Source organism: Gopherus evgoodei, chromosome 1 (genome assembly GCF_007399415.2).
Source record: "Gopherus evgoodei ecotype Sinaloan lineage chromosome 1, rGopEvg1_v1.p, whole genome shotgun sequence".
Lineage (NCBI taxonomy): Eukaryota > Metazoa > Chordata > Testudines > Testudinidae > Gopherus > Gopherus evgoodei.
In genome coordinates this window covers 233700008-233723096 of record NC_044322.1, presented here as the reverse complement: position 1 = coordinate 233723096, position 23089 = coordinate 233700008, and the positions used below count along the sequence as shown (strand labels likewise).

The following is a 23089-nucleotide window of genomic DNA, read 5'->3' as shown; positions in this document are numbered from 1 at the left end:
CTCTGAGATAGAATGACATGACCAACTGTGCCCCAGACTTTTTATCTGGTGAGGTGGTTGTACTTTCTGTGCCTCTGTTTCCTCTTGTATCACAGAAGGGATAAAGTACTCATATACTCAGGGGAATGCTGGGAGGCTTTAATTAATTTAGATCTGTGAAGTATTTAGCAATCCTCAGATGTAATGTTCCATGTACTGTAAGTGAAGAGTATTAGCAATAATATGAAATTATTTTGTATTTATTTGTTAAACAGGATCATTTAGTTTTGAGGGTGGAGGGAGTTTAGAAAGAGGTGAAGAGGCATGTGAGAAAAGAAAAGTGAAGAGAAAGGAGGTAGATGGTTGAAAGATCTGAGAAAGAGACCAGAACCTACCCAAAGCCATTGGGGTTTGTGGAGATGCCATCAAATTGAGAAGCATCAAACTATCATTGAGCCTCCTTTTTAACTTGATGAACAAAAAATGTTTAATAATTAGCAAGTAAAATAATAAGCTCCCTGCCTTCCTTGTAGTCTTTAGCCAGATACCCAGAATAATTAAAATAAAGAAATATGGAATTTCCCATGTTCTGAGGGAACTACTTTGATTTTGGGAGTGGACTGATGGAAATATAGAGTCCAGAAAGGATTGCTCACCCTTGCAGTGCATCAAGAGGTCTAGTTCACCACATAACAGGGCATCGCTGAAGAAGGGAAAAGAAATGCATGTCAGGAACGGTCTTGATAATACTTAGTCCTGCCATGAGTGCAGGGGACTGGACTAGATAACCTCTGAATGTCCCTCCCTGTCCTATGATTCTATGATTCCTAAAGTAACAAGACATTTGTGATACAAGTTGAGGGGAAACAGGGTGACTCAAGTTTGAGACTGACACTTTGTCTTTAGTTCACCCCATCGTGCCCAGATAATTGCAGTACACATGGTTTGTATCAAAGCTCCAATGAACTTTCATAACCAGATGATCAGGATCTTGCACAACACACTTGGTGTCAGGTTTTGCTACAGCTCAGGCTTGGTCCATCTAAAGTTCTGCTGAGTTTTGTGCACCTGCTGTCAAACTTGTACTAAGCTTTGACCTACCATGGCTTGAATGTCTTACGGTTTTGGGTTGAAATCATGCAAAAGCTCTGGTTAAATGTAATTTTGACCAGAGATGGGCCTAAACAAAAGTCCTTGATCTGAATGCTCCCAGACTTGGAGCTTTGATATCCAGATCTGCTTAGAACTTTTAATGGAAAAGGTTGGCTTTCTCTTCCCTCCCCATCTTTATGTAAATAAAAAATTATTAAGGGTGTTTTGCTTACAACAAAAAAGACCAAGCATTGAAAGATGAATTTGCTGGGAAAGTTGTGATTGAATCTTGAATCACCCAGCTCTCCTCAGTGTCCATCACAAGGTTCATGTTACCAAAAAAACTAGGAAAACAGGGAATGCAATGTGATTGAACATGCTTTGCGACCTTAGCTATGGGGTTCACCCCCAATTGAAAGCTAAGAGGCAATACATTACCCTTTCTGCTTCTGCAAAGTTAGACACACCAATGACCCAGTTCTGCAAACACACATGTACAAGAATCGTTCCACTGAGTTCGAGAAGATTACTCATGTGTGTATTCAAGTGATTTTCTATAAAAAGAAGTATAAAAAAATATACATGTGATTTAAGTAACATACTCTACATAGGCCTGAACCAAAGCCCAATGAAGTCAATGGGAAGACTTCCACTGATCTTAGTGGGCACTGGAATCTGTTCCATATTGCCTATATTGAGAGTCATACGTCTCCTTTTCCAAACCAGGGTAAATGGCACTATTCAAGTCACTTTTTACACCAGTGCAGCCAGGGCCAGCTCCAGTGTTTTTGCCACCCCAAGTGGGGTGGGGAAAAAACAAACAAACAAAAAACCAACCTGCGATTGGCGGCAGCTCTACCCCGCTGCTTCATTCTTCAGTGGCAATTTGGCAGCAGGTCCTTCCCTCCGAGAGGGACTGAGAGACCCGCCGCTGAATTGCCACCAAAGAGCCGGATGTGCCACCCCTTTCTATTGGCTGCCCCAAGCATCTGCCTGCTGTGCTGCCTGGAGCCGGCCCTGAGTGCAGCTTGTCTGCTTTAGGGTTTTACCGCAGTGCAATTTCGTCATCGTAGCTACCCGTAGTAACCTAGTAAGGAGGGCTTTAAACTAGGTTCGACGGGGACAGGTAAGCAAACCCCACAGGTAAGTGGGGAACAAGACCTGGGAGATGGGTTGGAAACAGGAGGGAGCATGGGCTATAATGGCAGAGAGAAAGGAGGGTCAGAGCAAAGCTGGGAGAAAAGATCAAACCAGTATCTTAGATGCCTATATACAAATGCAAGAAGTATGGATAATAAGCAAGAAGAACTGGAAGTGCTAATAAATAAATACAACTATGACATTGTTGGCATTACTGAAACTTGGTGGGATAATACACACGACTGGAATGTTGGTGTGGATGGGTATAGTTTGCTCAGGAAGGATAGACAGGGGAAAAAGGGAGGAGGTGTTGCCTTATATATTAAAAATGTACACACTTGGACTGAGGTGGAGATGGACATAGGAGACGGAAGTGTTGAGAGTCTCTGGGTTAGGCTAAAAGGGGTAAAAAACACGGGTGATGTCATGCTGGGAGTCTACTACAGGCCACCTAATCAGGTGGAGGAGGTGGATGAGGCTTTTTTCAAACAGCTAACAAAATCACCCAAAGCCCAAGATTTGATGGTGATGGGGGACTTCAACTATCCAGATATATATTGGGAAAATAACACCGCGGGGCACAAACTATCCAATAAGTTCCTGGACTGCATTGCAGACAACTTTTTATTTCAGAAAGTTGAAAAAGGTACTGGGGGGAAGCTGTTCTAGACTCAATTTTAACAAATAGGGAGGAACTCGTTGAGAATTTGAAAGTAGAAGGAAGCTTGGGTGAAAGTGATCATGAAATCATAGAGTTTGCAATTCTAAGGAAGGGTAGAAGGGAGTACAGCAAAATAGAGACAATGGATTTCATGAAGGCGGATTTTGGTAAGCTCAGAGAGCTGATAGGTAAGGTCCCATGGGAATCAAGACTGAGGGGAAAAACAACTGAGGAGAGTTGGCAGTTTTTCAAAGGGACGCTATTAAGGGCCCAAAAGCAAGCTATTCCGATGGTTAGGAAAGATAGAAAATGTGGCAAAAGACCACCTTGGCTTAACCACGAGATCTTGCGTGACCTACAAAATAAAAAGGCGTCATATAAAAAATGGAAACTAGGTCAGATTACAAAGGATGAATATAGGCAAATAACACAGGAATGCAGAGGCAAGATTAGAAAGGCAAAGGCACAAAATGAGCTCAAACTAGCTATGGGAGTAAAGGGAAACAAGAAGACTTTTTATCAATACATTAGAAGCAAGAGGAAGACCAAGGACAGGGTAGGCCCACTGCTCAGTGAGCAGGGGGAAAGAGTAATGGGAGACTTGGAAATGGCAGAGATGCTTAATGACTTCTTTGTTTCGGTCTTCACTGAGAAGTCTGAAGGAATGTCCAATATAGTGAATGCTTACGGGAAGAGGGTAGGTTTAGAAGATAAAATAAAAAAAGAGCAAGTAAAAAATCACTTAGAAAAGTTAGATGCCTGCAAGTCACCAGGGCCTGATGAAATGCATCCTAGAATACTCAAGGAGTTAATAGAGGAGGTATCTGAGCCTCTAGCTATTATCTTTGGGAAATCATGGGAGACGGGGGAGATTCCAGAAGACTGGAAAAGGGCAAATATAGTGCCCATCTATAAAAAGGGAAATAAAAACAACCCAGGAAACTACAGACCAGTGAGTTTAACTTCTGTGCCAGGGAAGATAATGGAGCAAGTAATTAAAGAAATCATCTGCAAACACTTGGAAGGTGGTAAGGTGATAGGGAATAGCCAGCATGGATTTGTAAAGAACAAATCGTGTCAAACTAATCTGATAGCAATCTTTGATAGGATAACGAGCCTTGTGGATAAGGGAGAAGCGGTGGATATGATATACCTAGACTTTAGGAAGGCATTTGATACGGTCTCGCATGATATTCTTATAGATAAACTAGGAAAGTACAATTTAGATGGGGCTACTATAAGGTGGGTGCATAACTGGCTGGATAACCGTACTCAGAGAGTAGTTATTAATGGCTCCCAATCCTGCTGGAAAGGTATAACAAGTGGGGTTCCGCAGGGGTCTGTTTTGGGATCAGCTCTGTTCAATATCTTCATCAACGATTTAGATGTTGGCATAGAAAGTATGCTTATTAAGTTTGCGGACAATACCAAACTGGGAGGGATTGCAACTGCTTTGGAGGACAGGATCAAAATTCAAAATGATCTGAACAAATTGGAGAAATGGTCTGAGGTAAACAGGATGAAGTTCAATAAAGATAAATGCAAAGTGCTCCACTTAGGAAGGAACAATCAGTTTCACACATACAGAATGGGAAGAGACTGTCTAGGAAGGAGTATGGCAGAAAGAGATCTAGGGGTCACAGTGGACCACAAGCTTAATATGAGTCAACAGTGTGATACTGTTGCAAAAAAAGCAAACGTGATTCTGGCATGCATTAACAGGTGTCTTGTAAACAAGACATGAGAAGTCATTCTTCCGCTTTACTCTGCACTGGTTAGGCCTCAACTGGAGTATTGTGTCCAGTTCTGGGCACCGCATTTCAAGAAAGATGTGGAGAAATTGGAGAGGGTCCAGCAAAGAGTAACAAGAATGATTAAAGGTCTTGAGAACATGACCTATGAAGGAAGGCTGAAAGAATTGGGTTTGTTTAGTTTGGAAAAGAGAAGACTGAGAGGGGACATGATAGCAGTTTTCAGGTCTCTAAAAGGGTGTCATCAGGAGGAGGGAGAAAACTTGTTCACCTTAGCCTCCGATGATAGAACAAGAGGCAATAGGCTTAAACTGCAGCAAGGGAGATTTAGGTTGGACATTAGGAAAAAGTTCCTAACTGTCAGGGTAGTTAAAAACTGGAATAGATTGCCTAGGGAAGTTGTGGAATCTCCATCTCTGGAGATATTTAAGAGTAGGTTAGATAAATATCTATTAGGGATGGTCTAGACAGTATTTGGTCCTGCCATGAGGGCAGGGGACTGGACTTGATGACCTCTCGAGGTCCCTTCCAGTCCTAGAGTCTATGAGTCTATGAGTCTATAGCACTAAAAACTCCAGTATAGACAAGCCCATAGTATGGACTCAAGCCAATACCCTGATCCTCCAATCAGATCTGTGTAGGTGGACCACTGTGCCTTGCTGACTTCAGTGGGACTGCAAGTGTTCAGGGATCCACTCCCATGGATCTGATTGCAGGAATGGGGCTCCATGTGAGCAAGAGTGCAAGGATTGCTCTCTTTTAAGAGATGAAGTTGGTGGGGATTTTGGGATACTGCCCAGCCAATTCTAAGCACTGGAAATATTTCTGTGATCCTAGGGCAGACCTTCCCAGTCTCACATTTTGATAGCTGCCCTATTTGTGGAGACATTTATAAGGCAGCTACAGGAAAAGGTTTCATTAGCACCATCTCCTCCTCACACTATCACAGAAGCAGCAAAACACAGTAAATTAGGTCTAATCGTCATGAAAGTTTGCATGTTCATAGGGCAATAAAAATGATTAGGGGTATGTAACAGCTGCTGGATGAGGAGAGATTAATAAGACTGGGACTTTTCAGCTTGGAAAAGAGACGACCAAGGGGGGTTATGATTGAGGCCTATAAAATCATGACTGGTGTGGAGAAAGTAAATAAGGAAGTGTTATTTACTGCTTCTTATAACACAAGAATTAGAGGCCATCAAATGAAATTAATAGGCAGCAGGGTTAAAACAAACAAAAGGAAGTATTTCTTCACACAACGCACAGCCAACCTGTGGAACTCTTTGCCAGAAGATGTTGTGAAGGCCAAGACTATAACAGGGTTCAAATAAGAAATAGATAAATTCGTGAAGGATAGGTCCATCAATGGCTATTAGCCAGGGTGGAAAGGGATGGTGTCCCTAGCCTCTGTTTGTCAGAAGCCAGGAATGAGAGACAGGAAAAGGTTCACTTGATGATTATATGTTCATTTCTTCTGGGGCATCTGACATTGGCCACTGTCAGAAGACAGGATAGTGGAGTAGATGGACCTTGGGTGTGACCCAGTATGGCCGTTCTTATGTTCTATGTCCTATGAACAGGCTTTGAGTGAACCCTGAGGCTGTGATTTTCAGACTTCCCTGAAATTCAATAGGAGTCATGCATTCCCTTAGGCTTCTTTGACTATCCCACCCTGTAGCTTTGTAATCATTTTCTTCATTACATTTTTTACTTGTAACTTTCACTGTTTCTGCTGCATTCAGGGGAGCCTGCATTATACAAGTAGGTACATAGGAGGGGCAGATTTACCATCCCTAAACCATTCATTATTTTCTATACCTCTATCACATCTCCTGTTCTTTTCTTCAGAACTAGACAGTCCCATTTTTTTCCTACCTCTCCTCATACAGAAGTCTCTGTTTCCTTCACCTATCTCTGGACCCTACTAGATCTGCTATTTCTTTTTTGGAGCTAGAGTGACCAGAACTAACCACAGTCTTGTCGGTTTTCATTGGCTTGTCTACAGTGATGTTAAGGTCATTTTCCAGAGGTCTTATAGCTAATTTAAAGTCCAGCACTGTGTAACATTAGTTCAGGTTACTCCTTCCGAAGTGCAGTGCCTAGCTTTTGTCAGCGTTGTAGTTCATGTGCCATCATGCTTCTGTTCAAGTGCTATTATTCTGGCTAGGTCCATCTGAAGTTCTCTACATTCTTTATTCCTGACTAACCTTAAATATTTTGTGTCCTCTGAAGATTTTGCCCCCTCATTGTTCACCCTCATTTCCAGATTAAATATATTAAATGACACTGGGTCCAGTATGGTTCCTTCGGAAACCCTATTGCTAACCTTCCACCATCTTGAAAACTTCCTGTTCATTCCTATTGTCTTGTTAAGAATTTGGCCCAAAAGAACTAAATGGTGGTGGTGCCTTTAATTTATAATTCCACCCAGTGATCCCTTGCCTGAATGCTCATATACTTTTAAATTAGGCCCCATAAACACGTTTCAAAATAGTGTTTAAATGTGAGCAGGTCAAACTCACTTGCCAAGTAAGCCACATTCTAACATAGCTCTATCAAAGCCTGACCCAAAACCACTCTGAGCAGGGTTAGATGACATGGTGATAGAAATGCCTGAGCTGCATCTACACCACAGCTTCTACCTTTGGTACCTTCAGTGAACCTGCTATGTCAGTAAATTGCAGGTCCCATTTTTGCCAGTGTAGACGAGGCTTTAAAGATCCTGGCCCCATCTGTAATATGATTTGCTTTACCAGCATGGAGGGGCCCAGACCACTATCTGGATCCCAGCAATCCCAAACTTTGGGGAACTGGGACTTCCACAGAGCTAGTTTTGCCATGGCCTCAACCTGAAATCCTCCAAATAAAGTTAAATGACAATGGAACAAAAAAAATGCCTGAGCCATGTTGACACAATAGCTTCTATCTGCAGAGCTGTGCTGGTGATGAACTGGGTATCCCATTTTTGTAGCCTGCCTGTCCAACCTTATTTTTCAAACATTGAAGACTTTTTATGGTTTGCCTCTGCCTAATTTTTTCCTGAAATCTTGCAGGAAGTTCAGCTTGCTGTGTCCACTGATAGCAGCTGAAGTATCAGGATCCAAACGAATATATTGACTACTTAGGTGTGTCATTTTAAATGAGCACAACATTACCATGTTTTTATTTCAGAACAGCGTGACTTAGTCCACAGAGCACTGGTCTGGGACATGTTTTTTCCCCCAGCTCTGCCACTGGCCTGTTGGGTGACTTTGGGCAAGTCACTTTACAACTCTGTACCTCGGTTTCTCCATTTTTAAAATAAGGATAATGATACTTACCGGTTGCAAAATGCTTTGCGATCTATGGATTAAATGTGCTGTATAAGAGGGAGGTATTTTGTGACTGGTTGCATTTGTGCTTAAAATCTGTCCAAAAGTGCCATAAACTTAACTGAGGTAAAAGGGATGTTTTGCATTAAGCTCTCATTTCAATTATCTTTGTGAGAAAACGAAAGTGGGAGGCTGGTAGTACTGGCTAAAAACACTTCAGGCGTAATGAGAGCAACTGTGGCCCAAGCTTCCCACTTTACAGCTCTGTCAATGACTTGCAGCTGCCAGGTAGCTTTACCAGTGCGGTACAATACACTGCATCCTGACCTGCAGCACATCCTGTTCTTCCAGTCATTTGGCTTCTCTAGGACAGAGACTGCCGGTTATGCTGCATTGTGCCAAACTGCATAGTGTCTTTTGTGTGTGGATAAGTGAGGACTAGGAGAAAACATTTTTCTTCTGGCCTGAGTCTCCAGAACTGGGAGGCCAGTGTGTTAACTCATTGCATCAGCAAGGCCCCCTAGTTCTGCACGTCGTTTACAGGAGTACAGACTCCTGGTTTACAGAGTTGAAAGCATCTGATTCTGTAAAAGCAGACTGGGTTTCTAGACCTGGAGGTAATTGAAATTATCCCAGGGCAACTTTAATCAGCAGATAATTCATTGCCTTGATATATTTTCTCATCCCAGCATCGCTCAAGCTGACCTGTGACAATTGTTTTCTTAGCTCAATTGAGCAAAGTTACTGCTTTGAGGCCAGGAGGTCCTCTGTTCAAAACCAGGCTCCCCCATCTCTGCAGCTATTACACATGTGCTCTGACTGCTAATGTTAATTCACCCTCTATCCTGAACCCTGCAACATCTGTTCAGCTAAATTTTCATCCCACTAGTAGGAAAATAATTCTGCTGTGCAAAAGGGGAGAGAGAACTGGGAGCAAAGGATGTGTCGTTCTGAGAGTGCAAGTTGCTTCTTGCTTCAGATCCTTTATTTTATACTGAATTTAACTGCTGTTTAGAATGAGAAGGTTGCTTTCAGCAACGAGCAGTCCATAAACCACCTCTGTTTCCTGCTGATTTCATGTTTCACTAGGAAAGACATTGCACAGGAATCGAGATAGGATTGACTAATGAGCATGGGCGTTTGTGGAACAACCACACTGGAGACAGGCTCATTCTCTCTCTCTCCCTCTCCCTTTCTCCCAACTCACTCTGAAGAGAGCTAGCTACAACTCATCTTCTAACAATAGGCCTGCCCTGAGTCCTTCTCTTGTGCCACAGTTTTGCCCTGTTCTGAAACTGCCGTGTCTCTGAAAATTCATTAAGAGCTCTATGACCCAGATGTTTGTGCGGTGACACTGAAGCAGCTGTCACTGCTTTAAAAGAAATACTTGGCAATATTTCTTCCAAAGACCTGCTAGTTCTTCCTGGGAAACCATGGGAAGCATTTTTTAATAGAGAAAATTGTGCATAGGCATAATGTTTACTAGACTTCTCTTCCCTCATTTTTTAATGATGGGAGGTGTTTGCATGCAAACAGGATTTCTGTGTCTTAAGAGTCCATCTGCTTCCACTCCACCTGAAATCTTAACCCACTGCACAGAACAGCACGGAAATTTCAACAGCAGCTCTCTATGAAGAGAAGTCCTGAGTAATTGTCCCTACGGTGACGAGATTAAGAGTATTCAAGGCTCGTTTGGTCTATGGTTCGAGCACTTTCAAAGGGACAAACCACGTTCAGGTTGTTCACAGATCTATTTTCAGTCGAACCTGAAGAAACAGGCTAAAGTTCAGCTAGAACTGAGGGATCTACAAAGGTGAGGGAAATGAACTGAATTGCTAACAATGAAAGTCAACCTAAGAATTAATTTCTGTAAGGTTTTCCATTGACTTCAATGGGCTTTGGATCAGATCCTATGTGCTTGGTGAGTGGGAGCTACTCAGGGACATAAGGGGACGGCTCTTTATACAAGTGTCTTTAGAGGTACTCATTTGTGTAGTTGAACAAGCTAGGGCTGAGCCAAACACAAACTTTGTATCTGGAGCTGAACTTTTCCAGAGCTTCAGCTCTCATTTTGGTTGGGACTCATCTCTAGAGCAGAGAGGTGACCATCTCAGACTTAAACCTGGAGAACAAGAAAAGCAGTGCCCATATCGGCACTAATGCATGTTCTCAGCCTTCAGGGCTTATGTTGGCTTTCTATGTGCTTTTTGCAAAGCACCGTATACACCAATAGTGCAAATAAAAGTAATGTGTGTGTGTGTCCCTGGTAAAGTCACACATGTAAATTTATGTAAAGATATGCAAATTAGGCCTGGCATTCTGGCCCCTTGTAAGTTGCCAATGCAGCCATTGTTTTTACACCACTGCCCTAAGTAAACAAAGATCTTGTTTTCATGCTGTCCCTGTACATCTGTGACTTGAATGGTGGGTGGGAATCTGAGTACTTGCCTCTTTAATTATCTGATTGGCATTAATGAGCTAACTAGATACACAAGTGAGCTGTCAGGTTCTTTAAGAACACTAGGTATGTCTTCAGTGCAGCTGGGAATGAACCTCCCAGCCCACGTGGACTGACATGTTAGCTTTGCATGAGCTAGTGCACTAAAAATAGCAGTGTGCATGTTGTGGCGCAGGCTAGCTACTCAAGTACAAACTTCCCCAACCCCTTGGGTTCCATACTCAGGTGGCTAACCCATGCTGCCGCCGGGGCTGCTACATCCACACTGCTATTTTCAGTGCACTAGCTCACACAGAGCTAGTGTGTGTCTGTCTGTCTAGGAAGGGGAGCACGCTCCCAACTGCCGTGTAGACATACCCTCTGAGGGTATATATCTAAAGTAGGAAAACAGGTTTTTATTTTAAAATGTGTTCACCATGATCAGCTAGCACGTGTTAAAGTACTCCTTGCCCTGTCTAGGCCAGGGTTTTAAAGCGTGTTAGCTAAACTGTATTAACTATCATATTTTTAAAGCGCTCTTTTGTCCTAATTTAGATTTACCCTAAGTGTCTCATAAGAGTTTGAGATCCCGTTTTAACCAAAGTAACTTGATAGTCAATTAATTAACATGGTTATAAATGCTACTCCAGACACTCTCCAACATTTGGTTTAGGCGCACACACTTGTGGTTTATTTTATGGCTGAAGCCCCATCCACTAGAGTATCCCCTAGGGTAAATTACAAATGTTTGTGTCCTGGAACACAATGTTTGTGTGGAGTAGCTACACTAGCATGAACAGTCGTGTTAGTTAATTTGAGTTAATTGGCAATCAGTTAATTATATTTACTACGGGACCACAAACTCTAGTCCAGTCAAACCCTAAAGTAAATATGAGATTGTCAGATTTCCTCCTCCCAGTTTGATGGAAGGGTAGAAATCCTTTAACAAGGCCTCATGCATCACACAAACAGGGAAGAATTTTGCCAACCTTACTCATGGTGATTGGTTTCAATAGGGCTACTCCTGATTAGCAAGGGTGTCAGAATATGTGCCTTGGACCAGTTAGAAGGATGACGATGGTTGGGCAATGGATTGAAGGACTGGGGGAATCCTTGTTTAAATACGGGTTCAGAAGAAACTGGCATTAATGGAACCACTGGCTGAAAAGAGAGTCTCCGGACCCTGGACTTATGATTGCCTTCATTTGAGTGACTAATTTTGCTGGAAAAAATAGACTCAAATCCTTTAAAAGACTGTATTCCTTCTCATATTTTGAAGTGCCCCACATGTCCAGAACAATGAACAGAAAAATGTGGGCTTTATTTGGTAGAATCCAATGGGATGTTTGGAGTTGCAGCTGACCTGTAGTAACTTGAATTAATTGATTGCCACTTAACTAAGGCCTGGTCCACACTACGCTGTTAAACCGATTTTAACAGCGTTAAATCGATTTAACACTGCACCCATCCACACTACACTGCTCTTTATAGCGATTTAAAGGGCTCTTTAAATCGATTTCTGTACTCCTACAAAACGAGAGGAGTAACGCTAAAATCGATATTACTATATCGATTTAGGGTTAGTGTGGACGCAAATCGACATTATTGGCCTCATTCTTTTACAGTATCTACCCACAGTGCACCGCTCCAGAAATCGACGCTAGCCTCGGACCACGGACGTACACCACCGAATTAATGTGCCTAGTGTGGACGCACACAATCGACTTTATAATATCTGTTTTATAAAATCGGTTTAAGCTAATTCAAATTTATCCTGTAGTGTAGATGTACCCTAACATGACTGTTTGTGCTAGTGTAGACACTGCACATATGTTTGCTCCAGGACACAAACATTTGTAGTTTACCCTCATTCATTTTTAAGCCCTCCTGCTGTGCTTAAGGCTTTGTGATCCCACGATGAGAACCAAATGCAAATAAATGAATAAATTATAAGGCTGTTGTTTTACAGGCTTTTCAAAGTTAAAATGAGATGGTTGCTCACTTTGTTGCATGTGGAGGCCAAGTGTATCGCACACAGCAGGGGCTCCTTGCATCCCTCCATTCTCCCTGCTTCCCCCACTTGGCTTCCTAAACTCCCTGTGTGCCACCCTCCCATCCTGCCAGGAACTCCCTGCAGTGCCTCCCATGACCTCCTTCATGCTAGGGGCGCTCTCTGCCCTCCCTTCCCACCGCTGTCAGGATCCTCCATTATCTGGCTATGCCTGGGGCTCTGTGTGCCCATTTCCCCCTCCCCATTACTTGCCCCCAGCATCCTAGCAGTATGCCTGCGCTATGGAGACTATACCAGCATAGCTATGTCGGTGTAGCCTGTAGTGTAGACACAGCCTATGCTGACAGAAGGAGTTTTTCTGTCAGTGTAGGACCACAGCCTCCCCAAAGAATGTTAACTACATTTACGGGAGCCGTGATCCGACTGGTAGTGAAGACATACCCTGAGAAAACGCGACTAATAAGAGGAGTTTTCACATACCTTTCAGCATGGCTTCCTGATCACCGTGCGTCAGGCAGTCCTTTTAACTAAAATTATCAATGTATTTGTTTTGTATATAGCTGTGTATATAATATCTGTGTGTGTGTGTGCATGCACGCGTGTGTGTGTGTGCATGCACATAAAGATAGATAGATTAGACTGTGAGATGCAGTGGAACCTCAGAGTTACGAACACCAGATTTATGAACTGACTGGTCAGCCACGCACTTCATTTGGAACCAGAAGTACACAATCAGGCAGCAGCAGAGACAGAAAAGATCAAAATATAGAAAAGTAATACTGTACAATATTGTGGTAAACGTAAACCACCAAAAATAAAGGAAAGTTTAAAAAAAGAGTTGACAAGGTAAGCAGTTTCTGTGCTTGTTTCATTTAAATTAAGATGGTTAAAAGCAACATTTTTCTTCTACATAGTAAAGTTTCAAAGCTGTATTAAGTCAGTGTTCAGCTGTAAACTTTTGAAAGAACAACCATAACATTTTGTTGAGTTATGAACATTTCAGAGTTACGAACAACCTCCATTCCCGAGGTGTTCATAACTGAGGTTCTGCTATATCTGATCTTAGACCTGTCACTGGAAAAGGACTTATCCCATCCTGGGCCTTAGAACAGTGTAATTTTATGGAGGGAAGTTCTAAATTTCGGTGGGGCTAAAAGGAAACCTTTCAAAAAATGATAGCTACTTGGAAGCCACTCAGAGGTTTGTAGTGTTAAAATCATAGAGGCATAGGGTTAGAAGGGACCGCAAGGGTCATCTAGTTTAATCCCCTGCCAAGATGCAGGATTTGTTGGGTCTAAACCATCCAAGACAAATGTCTATCCAGCCTCCTTTTGAAAACCTCCATTGAAGGAGCTTCCATGACCTCCCTAGGCAGTCTATTTAATTGTGGAGATGGATTAGTAGGCAGCAGGCAGATGAGGAGCCGTGGTCATTGGTGCATGATATGATGAGTGCAACCGATCACAGATATCACCATCTCTAAGTGATTGTGTGTGTGTGTAAGTAATTCTCTCTGATCCACACTGCAAATTTTTATTGCATATTCTCCTAGGCACCTCCACTCCCATCAGTGGAATGTCTGCATATTAAACTAGTGCAGAAGAGGCTCTAAATATCCAGAATGGGGAGGAGAGGTTTGTGTAAGTTGGTTAGGAGAATTATGCTCTTAAAGCCCAACCATTATTCACAGAGGCTCAGATTGTGAACCCTTTATTCTAGGGTTGCCAACTGTCCCTTATTACAAGGAACATCCCTTACTTGTTCATCTCTGTACAACAAGATTGTGAGTTGCAGAGTGCATAAAAAAAAACCCTGAGGGAATGTAGGGGCTGCTGCATTATATTATTTATTAATAAATGATAATATCTGGAGGAAGGGTGGGGTGGAGCTGTTAAGAAAATAGTTCATTTTTGAAATATGATGTTAGCAGCCCTACTTTATTCTCACTGATGAGCACTTACTTAAGTGAGTACTATTGACACAAATGGGATTACTTGAGTGAATAACTGTTCACCAAAGTGAGTACAGGGGTTCACTGTTTGGCATATCCAAGACTCCGGTCCAGAAAATATTTATCCTTGTGTTTATATGACTGTGAGCTGTCCCAATATTCACCACATGTCCATGGTTGCCGTCGTGCAATTGTGTGTAAGGACTGGAGCATAGCCTGTAAAGCACCTTGGGGTCTTTCCAGCTGACAGACTCTATATAAACATTATTACCCCGCCCTGCTGAGGTAGGTAAAGTCCAAATCTTTGGGAAAAAAAACTATTGCTAAAGAAGCAGGTGTGTCAGTTCAAAGTGGCCCACGAGGAGCAGCTATAAGCTTGTACTTTGCCCATTTACTGAGGGTTTTATCTGATCCTTGGTTATACAACCTGATGAAAATGAACATTTACTGTGGCAGTTCCTGCATAGCCTAATATGTAGGCTACTTCCTGAAACACTGAGCCATCTCTGTGATGGCCTGTGAGTATTTTGGGTGCTCCTACCACAGGGGTCAGCAACCTATGGCATGTGTGCCAAAGGCGGCACATGAGCTGATTTTCAGTGGCACTCTGCTGCTGGCGTGGGGTTCCGTCCGCCAGCCCCGCTCAGCCTGGCCTGCCTGGATGGACGGAACCCTGGTGCCAGCAGTGGGCTGAGTGGGGCTGGCGGCGGGGATCCCGGCTGGCAGGGGCCGGCGGACGGAGCCCTACACTGGCAGTGGGCTGAGTGGCTCAGCCTGCTGCCGGCCTGGCCCGGCCGCCGGCCCCACTCAGCCTGCTGCCAGTCTGGGGTTCCATCCACTGGCCCCTGTAAATGTAAAATGTATTACTGGCACATGAAACCTTAAATTACAGGGAATAAATGAAGACTTGGCACACCACTTCTGAAAGGTTGCCGACCCCTGTCCTACCAGCTAGAGAACTGATTGATGGGCCTGAGTATTCAAGGGGAAGGTGTGCTATTGATGCCAGCATAGATAACAGCACTTGAGTAAATTGTGGGTACCCACTGCCCTATGGGTAGGGTGGATAGTTTGATACATTTAGGTGTGTTCATTTCCTTAAACTTTTTCAGAGATGATTGGGAATTGGAATTTCCATTCCATTAGAAATTCCATCATCTTGAAGGGGGGAAAAAATCAATCTGCCTCAGAAAAAAAGCTGAAATTTCCCACAAGATGAAATGTTTTCAAAAATGTTGTTTCGGCTCAGTTGAAACATTTTGCCTCATTTTCACCCTTACGATTTTTGATTTTTTAAAATAATATAAAATAAATTTCAAAACCAAACATTATTTGAAAATAAAAAATCATCCCGTTGTATTCCAAACACTTTGAAACAGAATGGAAGGATATTATCAAAATGCTTTGTTTTGACCCCCTCCCCCCGAAAATTTCTGTTCTGACAAAACAGCATTTTCCAATGGAAGAGCATGCGGCTGCAAAAGTTTTGACCAGTTCCACTTTTCTCAGAGTCCTAATAATAGGTTTGTGGGTGGTCAGTTGTGATTGATCAGTGATTGTTTGTGCACTGCTTTGAAAATGTGCAGAGCTATGTAACTGTTTAGGTATTATTTTGGCACTGGAAGCAATGCAAACATATCCAGATATAGAAGCATGGTCTTGGTCATGTGTTATTTCATGTCTGTGTGCATAGAGAAGGCAGCATGGTCTAGTGTAGAGGGAACTAGAACTAGGTTTACACTACAAGCTAGGGATGTGATTCCCTGCTCATGGAGACATACTCCTGCAAGTCCTTATCTGAGCTAATGCACTAAAAATAGCAGTGTAGCCATGAGCAGTGGCAGCAACGGCATGGTTAGCTGCCTCAAGTACAAACCTGCCTCAACCCTGTGGGTAAGTACTCAAGGCAGCTAGCCTGTGTGTCTCCTGGCACTGCCTGTGCTACTGTGGCTATGCTACAGCACCACACCCTTAGCTCGTAGTGTAGACACATCCTGAGGGTCAGGAGACCTACATTCTGTTTTATGGCTCTGCCACTGACCTGTATGACCTTGGGCAAGTCACTTTCTCTCTGTGCCTCTGTTTCCACTCCTGTCCTTTGCCTGCCGTATCTATTTAGATTGTAAGCAGTTTGAGACAGGGAATGTCATTCGCTGTGTGTTTGCACAATGCAACCCTGGCCTTTGCTGGGGCCTCTAGGTGCTCCCATGATGCAAATAATTAATATAAATTAAAGCAAATAATTATATTAAATAATCTCTTGTCCTTGGATATTTGCAAAATGTTGGGGAGGTTCTAGTTATTTTTGGTTGTGTATTCCCACTGCTGATCTTTGGAACTCTACCACTAAACTTTATTTCTTATTTACTTGCTGTTATTCTGGCATTTTGAAGGGCTCTGTGGAAAGAAAGCAGCATAAAATCACACAACCAGTTTGGCGAGTCCTGTTCAGACAGGACTCATGCTAGGAGAACTCATGTGCCTTTGTTGCCAGCTTCAAAAAAAAACAACAAAAAATCCAACTAATATGCACATAGTGAGAACTTCAGACCACTAAGTGTAAGCAGTGCCACATGGCAGGCCATGGAGTTGCAAGAGATAATCTGATGCCTGCTAGATCTACCATGTGTCTCTGAAAATTGGTAATGTTCCCGTTTTCACTTGTCCCAGTAACTGTTGGTTGTGGGGGGAAAAGGGGATATTTTGTAAGGTTTTCTTTTTTACCTCCTGTGAAAGTCTAACAGGTCAGCTCAGTTTATGTATTAAACAGCCCCTGCTTGATTTGGTTGCTTTGATCGATGCCCCCTCTGTCTACACTAGCAGAACGCTATGCTGGTTTTTAAAGCAGTTTTGCTACCACAGTTTAGTCATGTAAAGAAAAACGCCTTTATAACTAGATTTCTGCAATCACATCACTCTGGGGAGCATTGTAGTATGTCCATCCTGGCTCCTACAGCTGGGAAGGGAGAGGATTCTGTAACTTGACCATAGCACTCTACACAGTGTTGAGGGCAGGGCCATCCTTAGGCATAGGCAGAATAGGCAGCCGTGTAGGGCCTCACACTGCCTGGGGGGAACCACTCTGCAGGCAGCCCAGACAGTATAGAAGCAGGGCTGCTGGGTCCTAGAGAGAGCCGAATGCAGCACAATCTGAGGAATGGGATTGGCTGCTGGGGTGAGGGTATGCTTACACGTTAATAAAACACCCTTGCCTGGCCTGTGTCAGCTGACTCAGGCTCACAGAGCTCGGGATGCAGGGCTGTAAAATTGATGTGTAGATGTTGGGCTTGGGTGGGAGCATGGTCTCTGAAACCCCTGTGAGCCTGAGTCAGCTGACATGCGCCAGTTGTGGGTATTTCATTGCAGAGTAGACATACCTGTAGTCTGCAGGCAAATCCTGCTGCTCTGTTGTCTCTCCAATGATTTGAGTCAATTACATAATACTCTTTATTTCTAATGTGCCTACTCGCCATAGCGTTCTGGGGTGTTGTATGTACATCATAAGAACAATCATTTAAAATAGGCATTAAAAATGCAAAATGACAAGCCACCCACTAAGACCTTTAGATTGCATGTACTTGTCATCCATCTTGATTAATTTTATTTGTTAAATTCAGCTTTTCCCTCCTATTTCATCCTTTGGTTTCCAGAACAACAGCCACCCAGCTTTAATTTGTGATCAGTTGGATAGGGAGGAAAGATAGCCTTGTGGTAAAGCACTGGAGTGGGATTCAGGCAATCTGGTTTCAATTCCTGGCTCCCAAGCTTGTGAAGGATAACTGCATTTATGAGGCAAAACTTCCATCCAGCAGGAGGTCTTATTGTCCAAAATGGTGGGCTCTTTCCATGGTTTCGGATTCACTGTGATCCTGGAGTGCCCACTTGTCAAAATGAGCACAGGACAAGCAGAGTGAAACTTCAGAGCTTCTTTTTTGCCAGGGGCAAAGTCACAGCACATCTACAGAACAAAATACCAATAACTTGGGGAATTAAAAACAGAAAGGGAAAAGAAGCAATAAAAAAATCAGGGCAATGAAATCCAAGTGTACAGGAAAAAGTAGGAGAGAAGGAGAATAGTTAAATGGATACTTTGTACTTGTTCATGCAATTATCTCAAATCACTCTAAGCTCTTTTGCAGCCTTCCTTGGGCACATTACTTATTATCCTCATTTTACAGATGAGGGAATTGAGGCACAGAATGGTGAAGTGAGTTGACCAAGGTGTCCCTGTGAGTGAGTGGCAGAGACAGGAATAGAACCATATGTCCTGATGCCGACTTCAGTCCTTTGGCTCTAACATGATCCTTTTCCTTTTGTCCTCTCACTGTTCCTATTTTTTCCCTTGCTGCAGCGCTACTCTTTCATTTGCTTTTCTGTATAGCAGCTTCTGCTCTGCTTCCTGGCTCAGACCTGCTCTGCAACATTACAGAAGATGATCCACTTTCCCCCTCTTCCATTTCCAAGGGCTGGGAGTGCCCATGGAATTCCCAAAGTGAATAAGGGCTGCGTGGGATGTACCATGTCACATGGACAGGTAATACCTGGAAGGCATCTCTCATTTTCAGAGCAATTGGGAAACAATCGCTAATAGTGATCTTCCTTACAAAACAAAATATTCAACCTGCTCGGTTCATTACTTGTTAGCTTCAGGCAGGAACACTGCAGATTTGTTACTAGTAATGGTCAAGTTATTAGCACATGCAGCATTAATGGAGGAGAAAGCATCGGATAAAGAGTCATCTCTTGACCATGTTTACATCCCTGAAGCACAGACCAGGTTGTTGAATTCAGTTCCTGCTCTCCTTTTGTCATATATACCTGCTAGAAAGGTTGTATAGAAAGGAAGCATCAGCCTCTTTTCAAAGACAGAAGAAAGAAAATCTTTTTTCCTTGTAAAACAGGAGTTCTGTGCCAGACCCGACCGCCTGTGTAAACATACAACATACATATTTGAAGATCCTTAATGTCCTGCCAAGATCCACAGTCCTGAGCTGGAGGGAACCACCTGTTATGGGAAATAAAGATTTTACTTTGTCTCAGGCTCTTGTCCAAGTTGTTAACATTACTTAGAAAAAGTAAACAGTTACAAATTATTGATACATTGATCTGGAAAGGATTAATTTACTTCTCGATTGCTTTCTCATTGCAGTAGATTATTAACTGATTATTTATATGATACAGAATAATAAAGGTTAGGCCTGGAGGGACCCTGTGAACATCAGCAAGGCCAGTATTCCCTATGCCTAGTACAAATCACCCCATGCCAGTTCCTCCTGTGTATCATATTTTAGCCACTTCCCTTGATGTCCCTCGATCTCTCTCAGTGGCTCTTCCTCTGTTATTCCAGTATCTTACTACTAGGGCACTTTTCCTGTTTTCTTATGTAAACTTGCCATTCTTCAAATACATTCTAGATCAACTTCCAATGTGTCTTTCCCCTCCTTTATTATTATTTGCTTTTGGCAATGTCTAGAGATCTGTCATATTTCTCTTTTTTTAGTTGTTCCTTTAATCTTTACTTGCAAGACAGGACCTTCTGACTTTTATGATGCTTGTCCTTTTCTTTGTATTTTCTCTTCTATTTTTTATCCTTCTCAGAATGAAGAGCCCATCATATCATCTGCAGTATTCCAAGTGAAACCTCACCAATTGTCTTCATTTCCTCTTATCTTCACAATTTTTTCAGGCCTCATTGCCCTCACGTTGTTCTTGTTGAGATAGATGGCTAATTAGTGCTAACCATGAAGGGGAGGCCATAACTGATGTTCCATATAGATTCTGTATGGTAGAGGAGGTCAGTGCTAGGACAGTCTTCCCTTGGAGTTTCTTCTGCTGGGATTTCTGATGGGCAAGTAACCTTACTAATCCTTCTGATGTTTTCTGATGGCAAACAAACAATTTTCTATGTCATTTCTGGACTAGCTTATCAAGAAAGTTTTGGATAATTGCATTTTGAGATAGACCTTTGTGGATATGGGATATGCATGTGTGTGTCTATCTTTATTTAGTCTATTCAGCTCTCATGGACACCTAAATGGATCTATCCATTCTCATGCCTTGCCTCGTAGCCATTCTCTTTCAAGCTGGGGAGGACAAGATTCAACTCCCTCTGGAAAGTCTCTATGATATTTTAAAAAATTGATCAGAGGGGTTGCTGTTGAAGAATGCATAGCACACTTTGTGATGGAGTGTGTTACCGTCACAGTGTTTGCAGCTCAGGGGGTATGAGATTAGGCCCGAGGCATAGGTCCGTTCATCATGATTTTACCAGGACTGTCTCAATTTTGGTTGGCTGTCCTTCATCCTGCAAACTTATGGCTGGAGCCCAAAGAGTCATAAAATATTGTCATGGCCAAGGTAACAGCAGCAAGTCAATGCCATTTTTTCCTGGAGGGTAAACTTTTAAAGATGGCATCCCAGTATGGGGTAAAACCTGGATCCATAGACTTGGCAACCACACTATTTATGGCCTGTTTTATTTAAGAAAATGCCACAATGGCACTCACAGCTCGATTCCCTAGTTTTAAAAGTTCATCTAAATATCCACCCTCAACCCCCTTGCTTATCAGTGTTCTTATTGCCTGTTGCGAGTGTTAGCTGTCCTTTGTGGAGGGCATAAGAGCCTGTTCAACTATTTTTCTCGTGTTGTCTGGATCTGGGATGGATTTGTGTGTGACTGACCATAAACAGCTTTACTTTAATTCCTTATGGTACTTACTTTGAATTTTGGGTGTGCCAGACTTTGCAAAAGATAACTGCTGTATTTCATGGTGCAAGTTGTTTTCAAATAGATATGCATATATGTGCTCATCAACCTGAGAGCCAACTTAAGAGATTTTGGGGAGATGGGGTGAGGAGCCAATTTGGGTGATTCTGCTAGGAAACAAAGACTGTAGGCCAAGCTCAGATTTCACTTCCACTGGTGTTAATCTGGAGGAATTCCATTGCCTTAGTGGAGTTACTCCAGATTCACACAGATATAACTGAGATCAGAATGTGGCCATTCAACACTACTGAGAAGGGTCCCACATTTCAGAATTTCTTAGGTTAGTGGCAATTCAGGGGGTGCATTTCAGCCTGTTCTGGCTCTCCATTTGGTTTCCAGCAGCTAGTTAGTATCAAAAGATGCTAAAAACATATGAAATACTTTCCTAAGATTACTCTTCCATGTAAGATATAGCTGTAGCTGCCACACGGATATTATGTGATTGCTAATAAGATGGGATATATCCACATGACAATGTCTAAGATGTGGGCCACACTATGAAAACGTTTGTGGACCCCTGCTCTGGAGTAATCGGCACTGTAACTTAACTTTTTTCAAAGAAGTTATTCCTCCCTCCAGTAAAAGTAAAGAGAGCCCCTCCAACACTTGCTGAAATCTAATTATGATGTTAGTCCTGTGGATGCTTTGGGCATGCAGTAACATTGCATATTTGTACTGGAGTGAAGATTGAAATGTAGCAGAGTGAAACCACTGTGTGCCGCTGTCTCATTTGTGACATGGTGGGGAAGGAGTCGTTGGGTGCAGCCCCACATTAGCTTGAGATTTGTGTAGCTCCTCAGACACTATGATGCCAATCCTTCTCTCTGTCTTCGCAGCTCGGTTTCACGGCCTTCAGAAATTTTACAGTGAAACCATGTATACATGACTGCAATTAACATTAATGGGCATTCAGGGTGTGATTTCCATGCATGCAGGCGAGATTGCATAATCACCTTATGGCAGTAGTTCCTCCACTTCGCAGAGAGCAAGGATAGGAAAAAAATACTAAGAAATCTCTCTCCATCCTGCAGCTGTCCACGCCTGTTCTTTTACTGTACTGCCCTCTCTATGTGCAGCCCTCTCTCTCTGCCACCATCTGAGCCATTTCCCCCTCTGTAGATTACACCTTAAAACCTTCATTTCCCCCACGCCAGATTACAGTTAATGATCTGTGGTCACATCCATTCTGCAGGGGTTTGCTGGCATAGCTATGACAGTCAGGAGTGTGAAAAAACCACACATAGCTGTGCTGGCAAAACCCCCAGTGTTGACGCAACTGTGCTGACAGAAGAGTGCTCCTGTCGGCTTAGCTGCTGTTGTTTGGAGAGGCAGTGTGCTATGCCGACACGCCTTCTGTCAACATAAGCTCTGCCTACAGTAGGGGGCTGTGCTGGCATAGCTGTACTGGCAAAGCATTTGTATTGTAAACAAGGCATCTATCTCTGAAGCCTTTTTTGATACGTTGTGTTATGGACACTATAGGAATTGGGTATTTAGGAACATAGGAATGACCATGCTGCATCAGACCAGTGGTCCACCTACCTCAGCATCCTGTCTGACAGCAGCCGGTAACAAATGGTTCAGAGGAAGGTGCAAGAACCTCTGTTCCCCCTGCCCTGCCCAATAATGGACACATTTTGCAGTTACATGCCTATCGAAGGAAGCTGGGGGAAGAGAGAGTTTCTTTTTTAAGCTTGTCTCTGTCACCAGCAGAAGTTGATTCAATAAAAGGTATTACCTCACCCACCTTGTCTCTCTCATATCTTGGGACTGATATGGCAACCGCTAAACTACATACTTTTCTTTTAAACATCAGGCAGATGAATCCTGTTACCTTCTGCCTTGATACATTAGGGCCACTTGGCCTGTTCACAACTACCTTTTTCCTTGTGTAGTCATCAGTGCAAAATGGGTGTAAAATACTACCATTCTGATTCTGTGGTCTTGTACATCCCTTTGCACAAGGTGCAGAGCTACAGTTTTCTGGACC

General features: G+C 42.9%; 1 protein-coding gene across 4 annotated transcripts in view; it reads left to right on the top strand.

The window, feature by feature from the left end:
- Positions 1–23089, top strand: part of ETV6 (ETS variant transcription factor 6) — a 180627-nt gene that overhangs the window by 26803 nt on the left and 130735 nt on the right. Inside the window, exon 1 of one of the 4 annotated variants that reach the window (XM_030539432.1) lies at positions 18838–18867. The exons of the other annotated variants lie outside the window; for them this stretch is intronic. Coding sequence (XP_030395292.1) covers positions 18853–18867 — 15 coding nt within the window. The 5' untranslated portion in view covers positions 18838–18852. Of the gene's footprint in view, positions 1–18837; positions 18868–23089 lie in introns of those variants that run through there. 4 annotated transcript variants of the gene reach the window in all.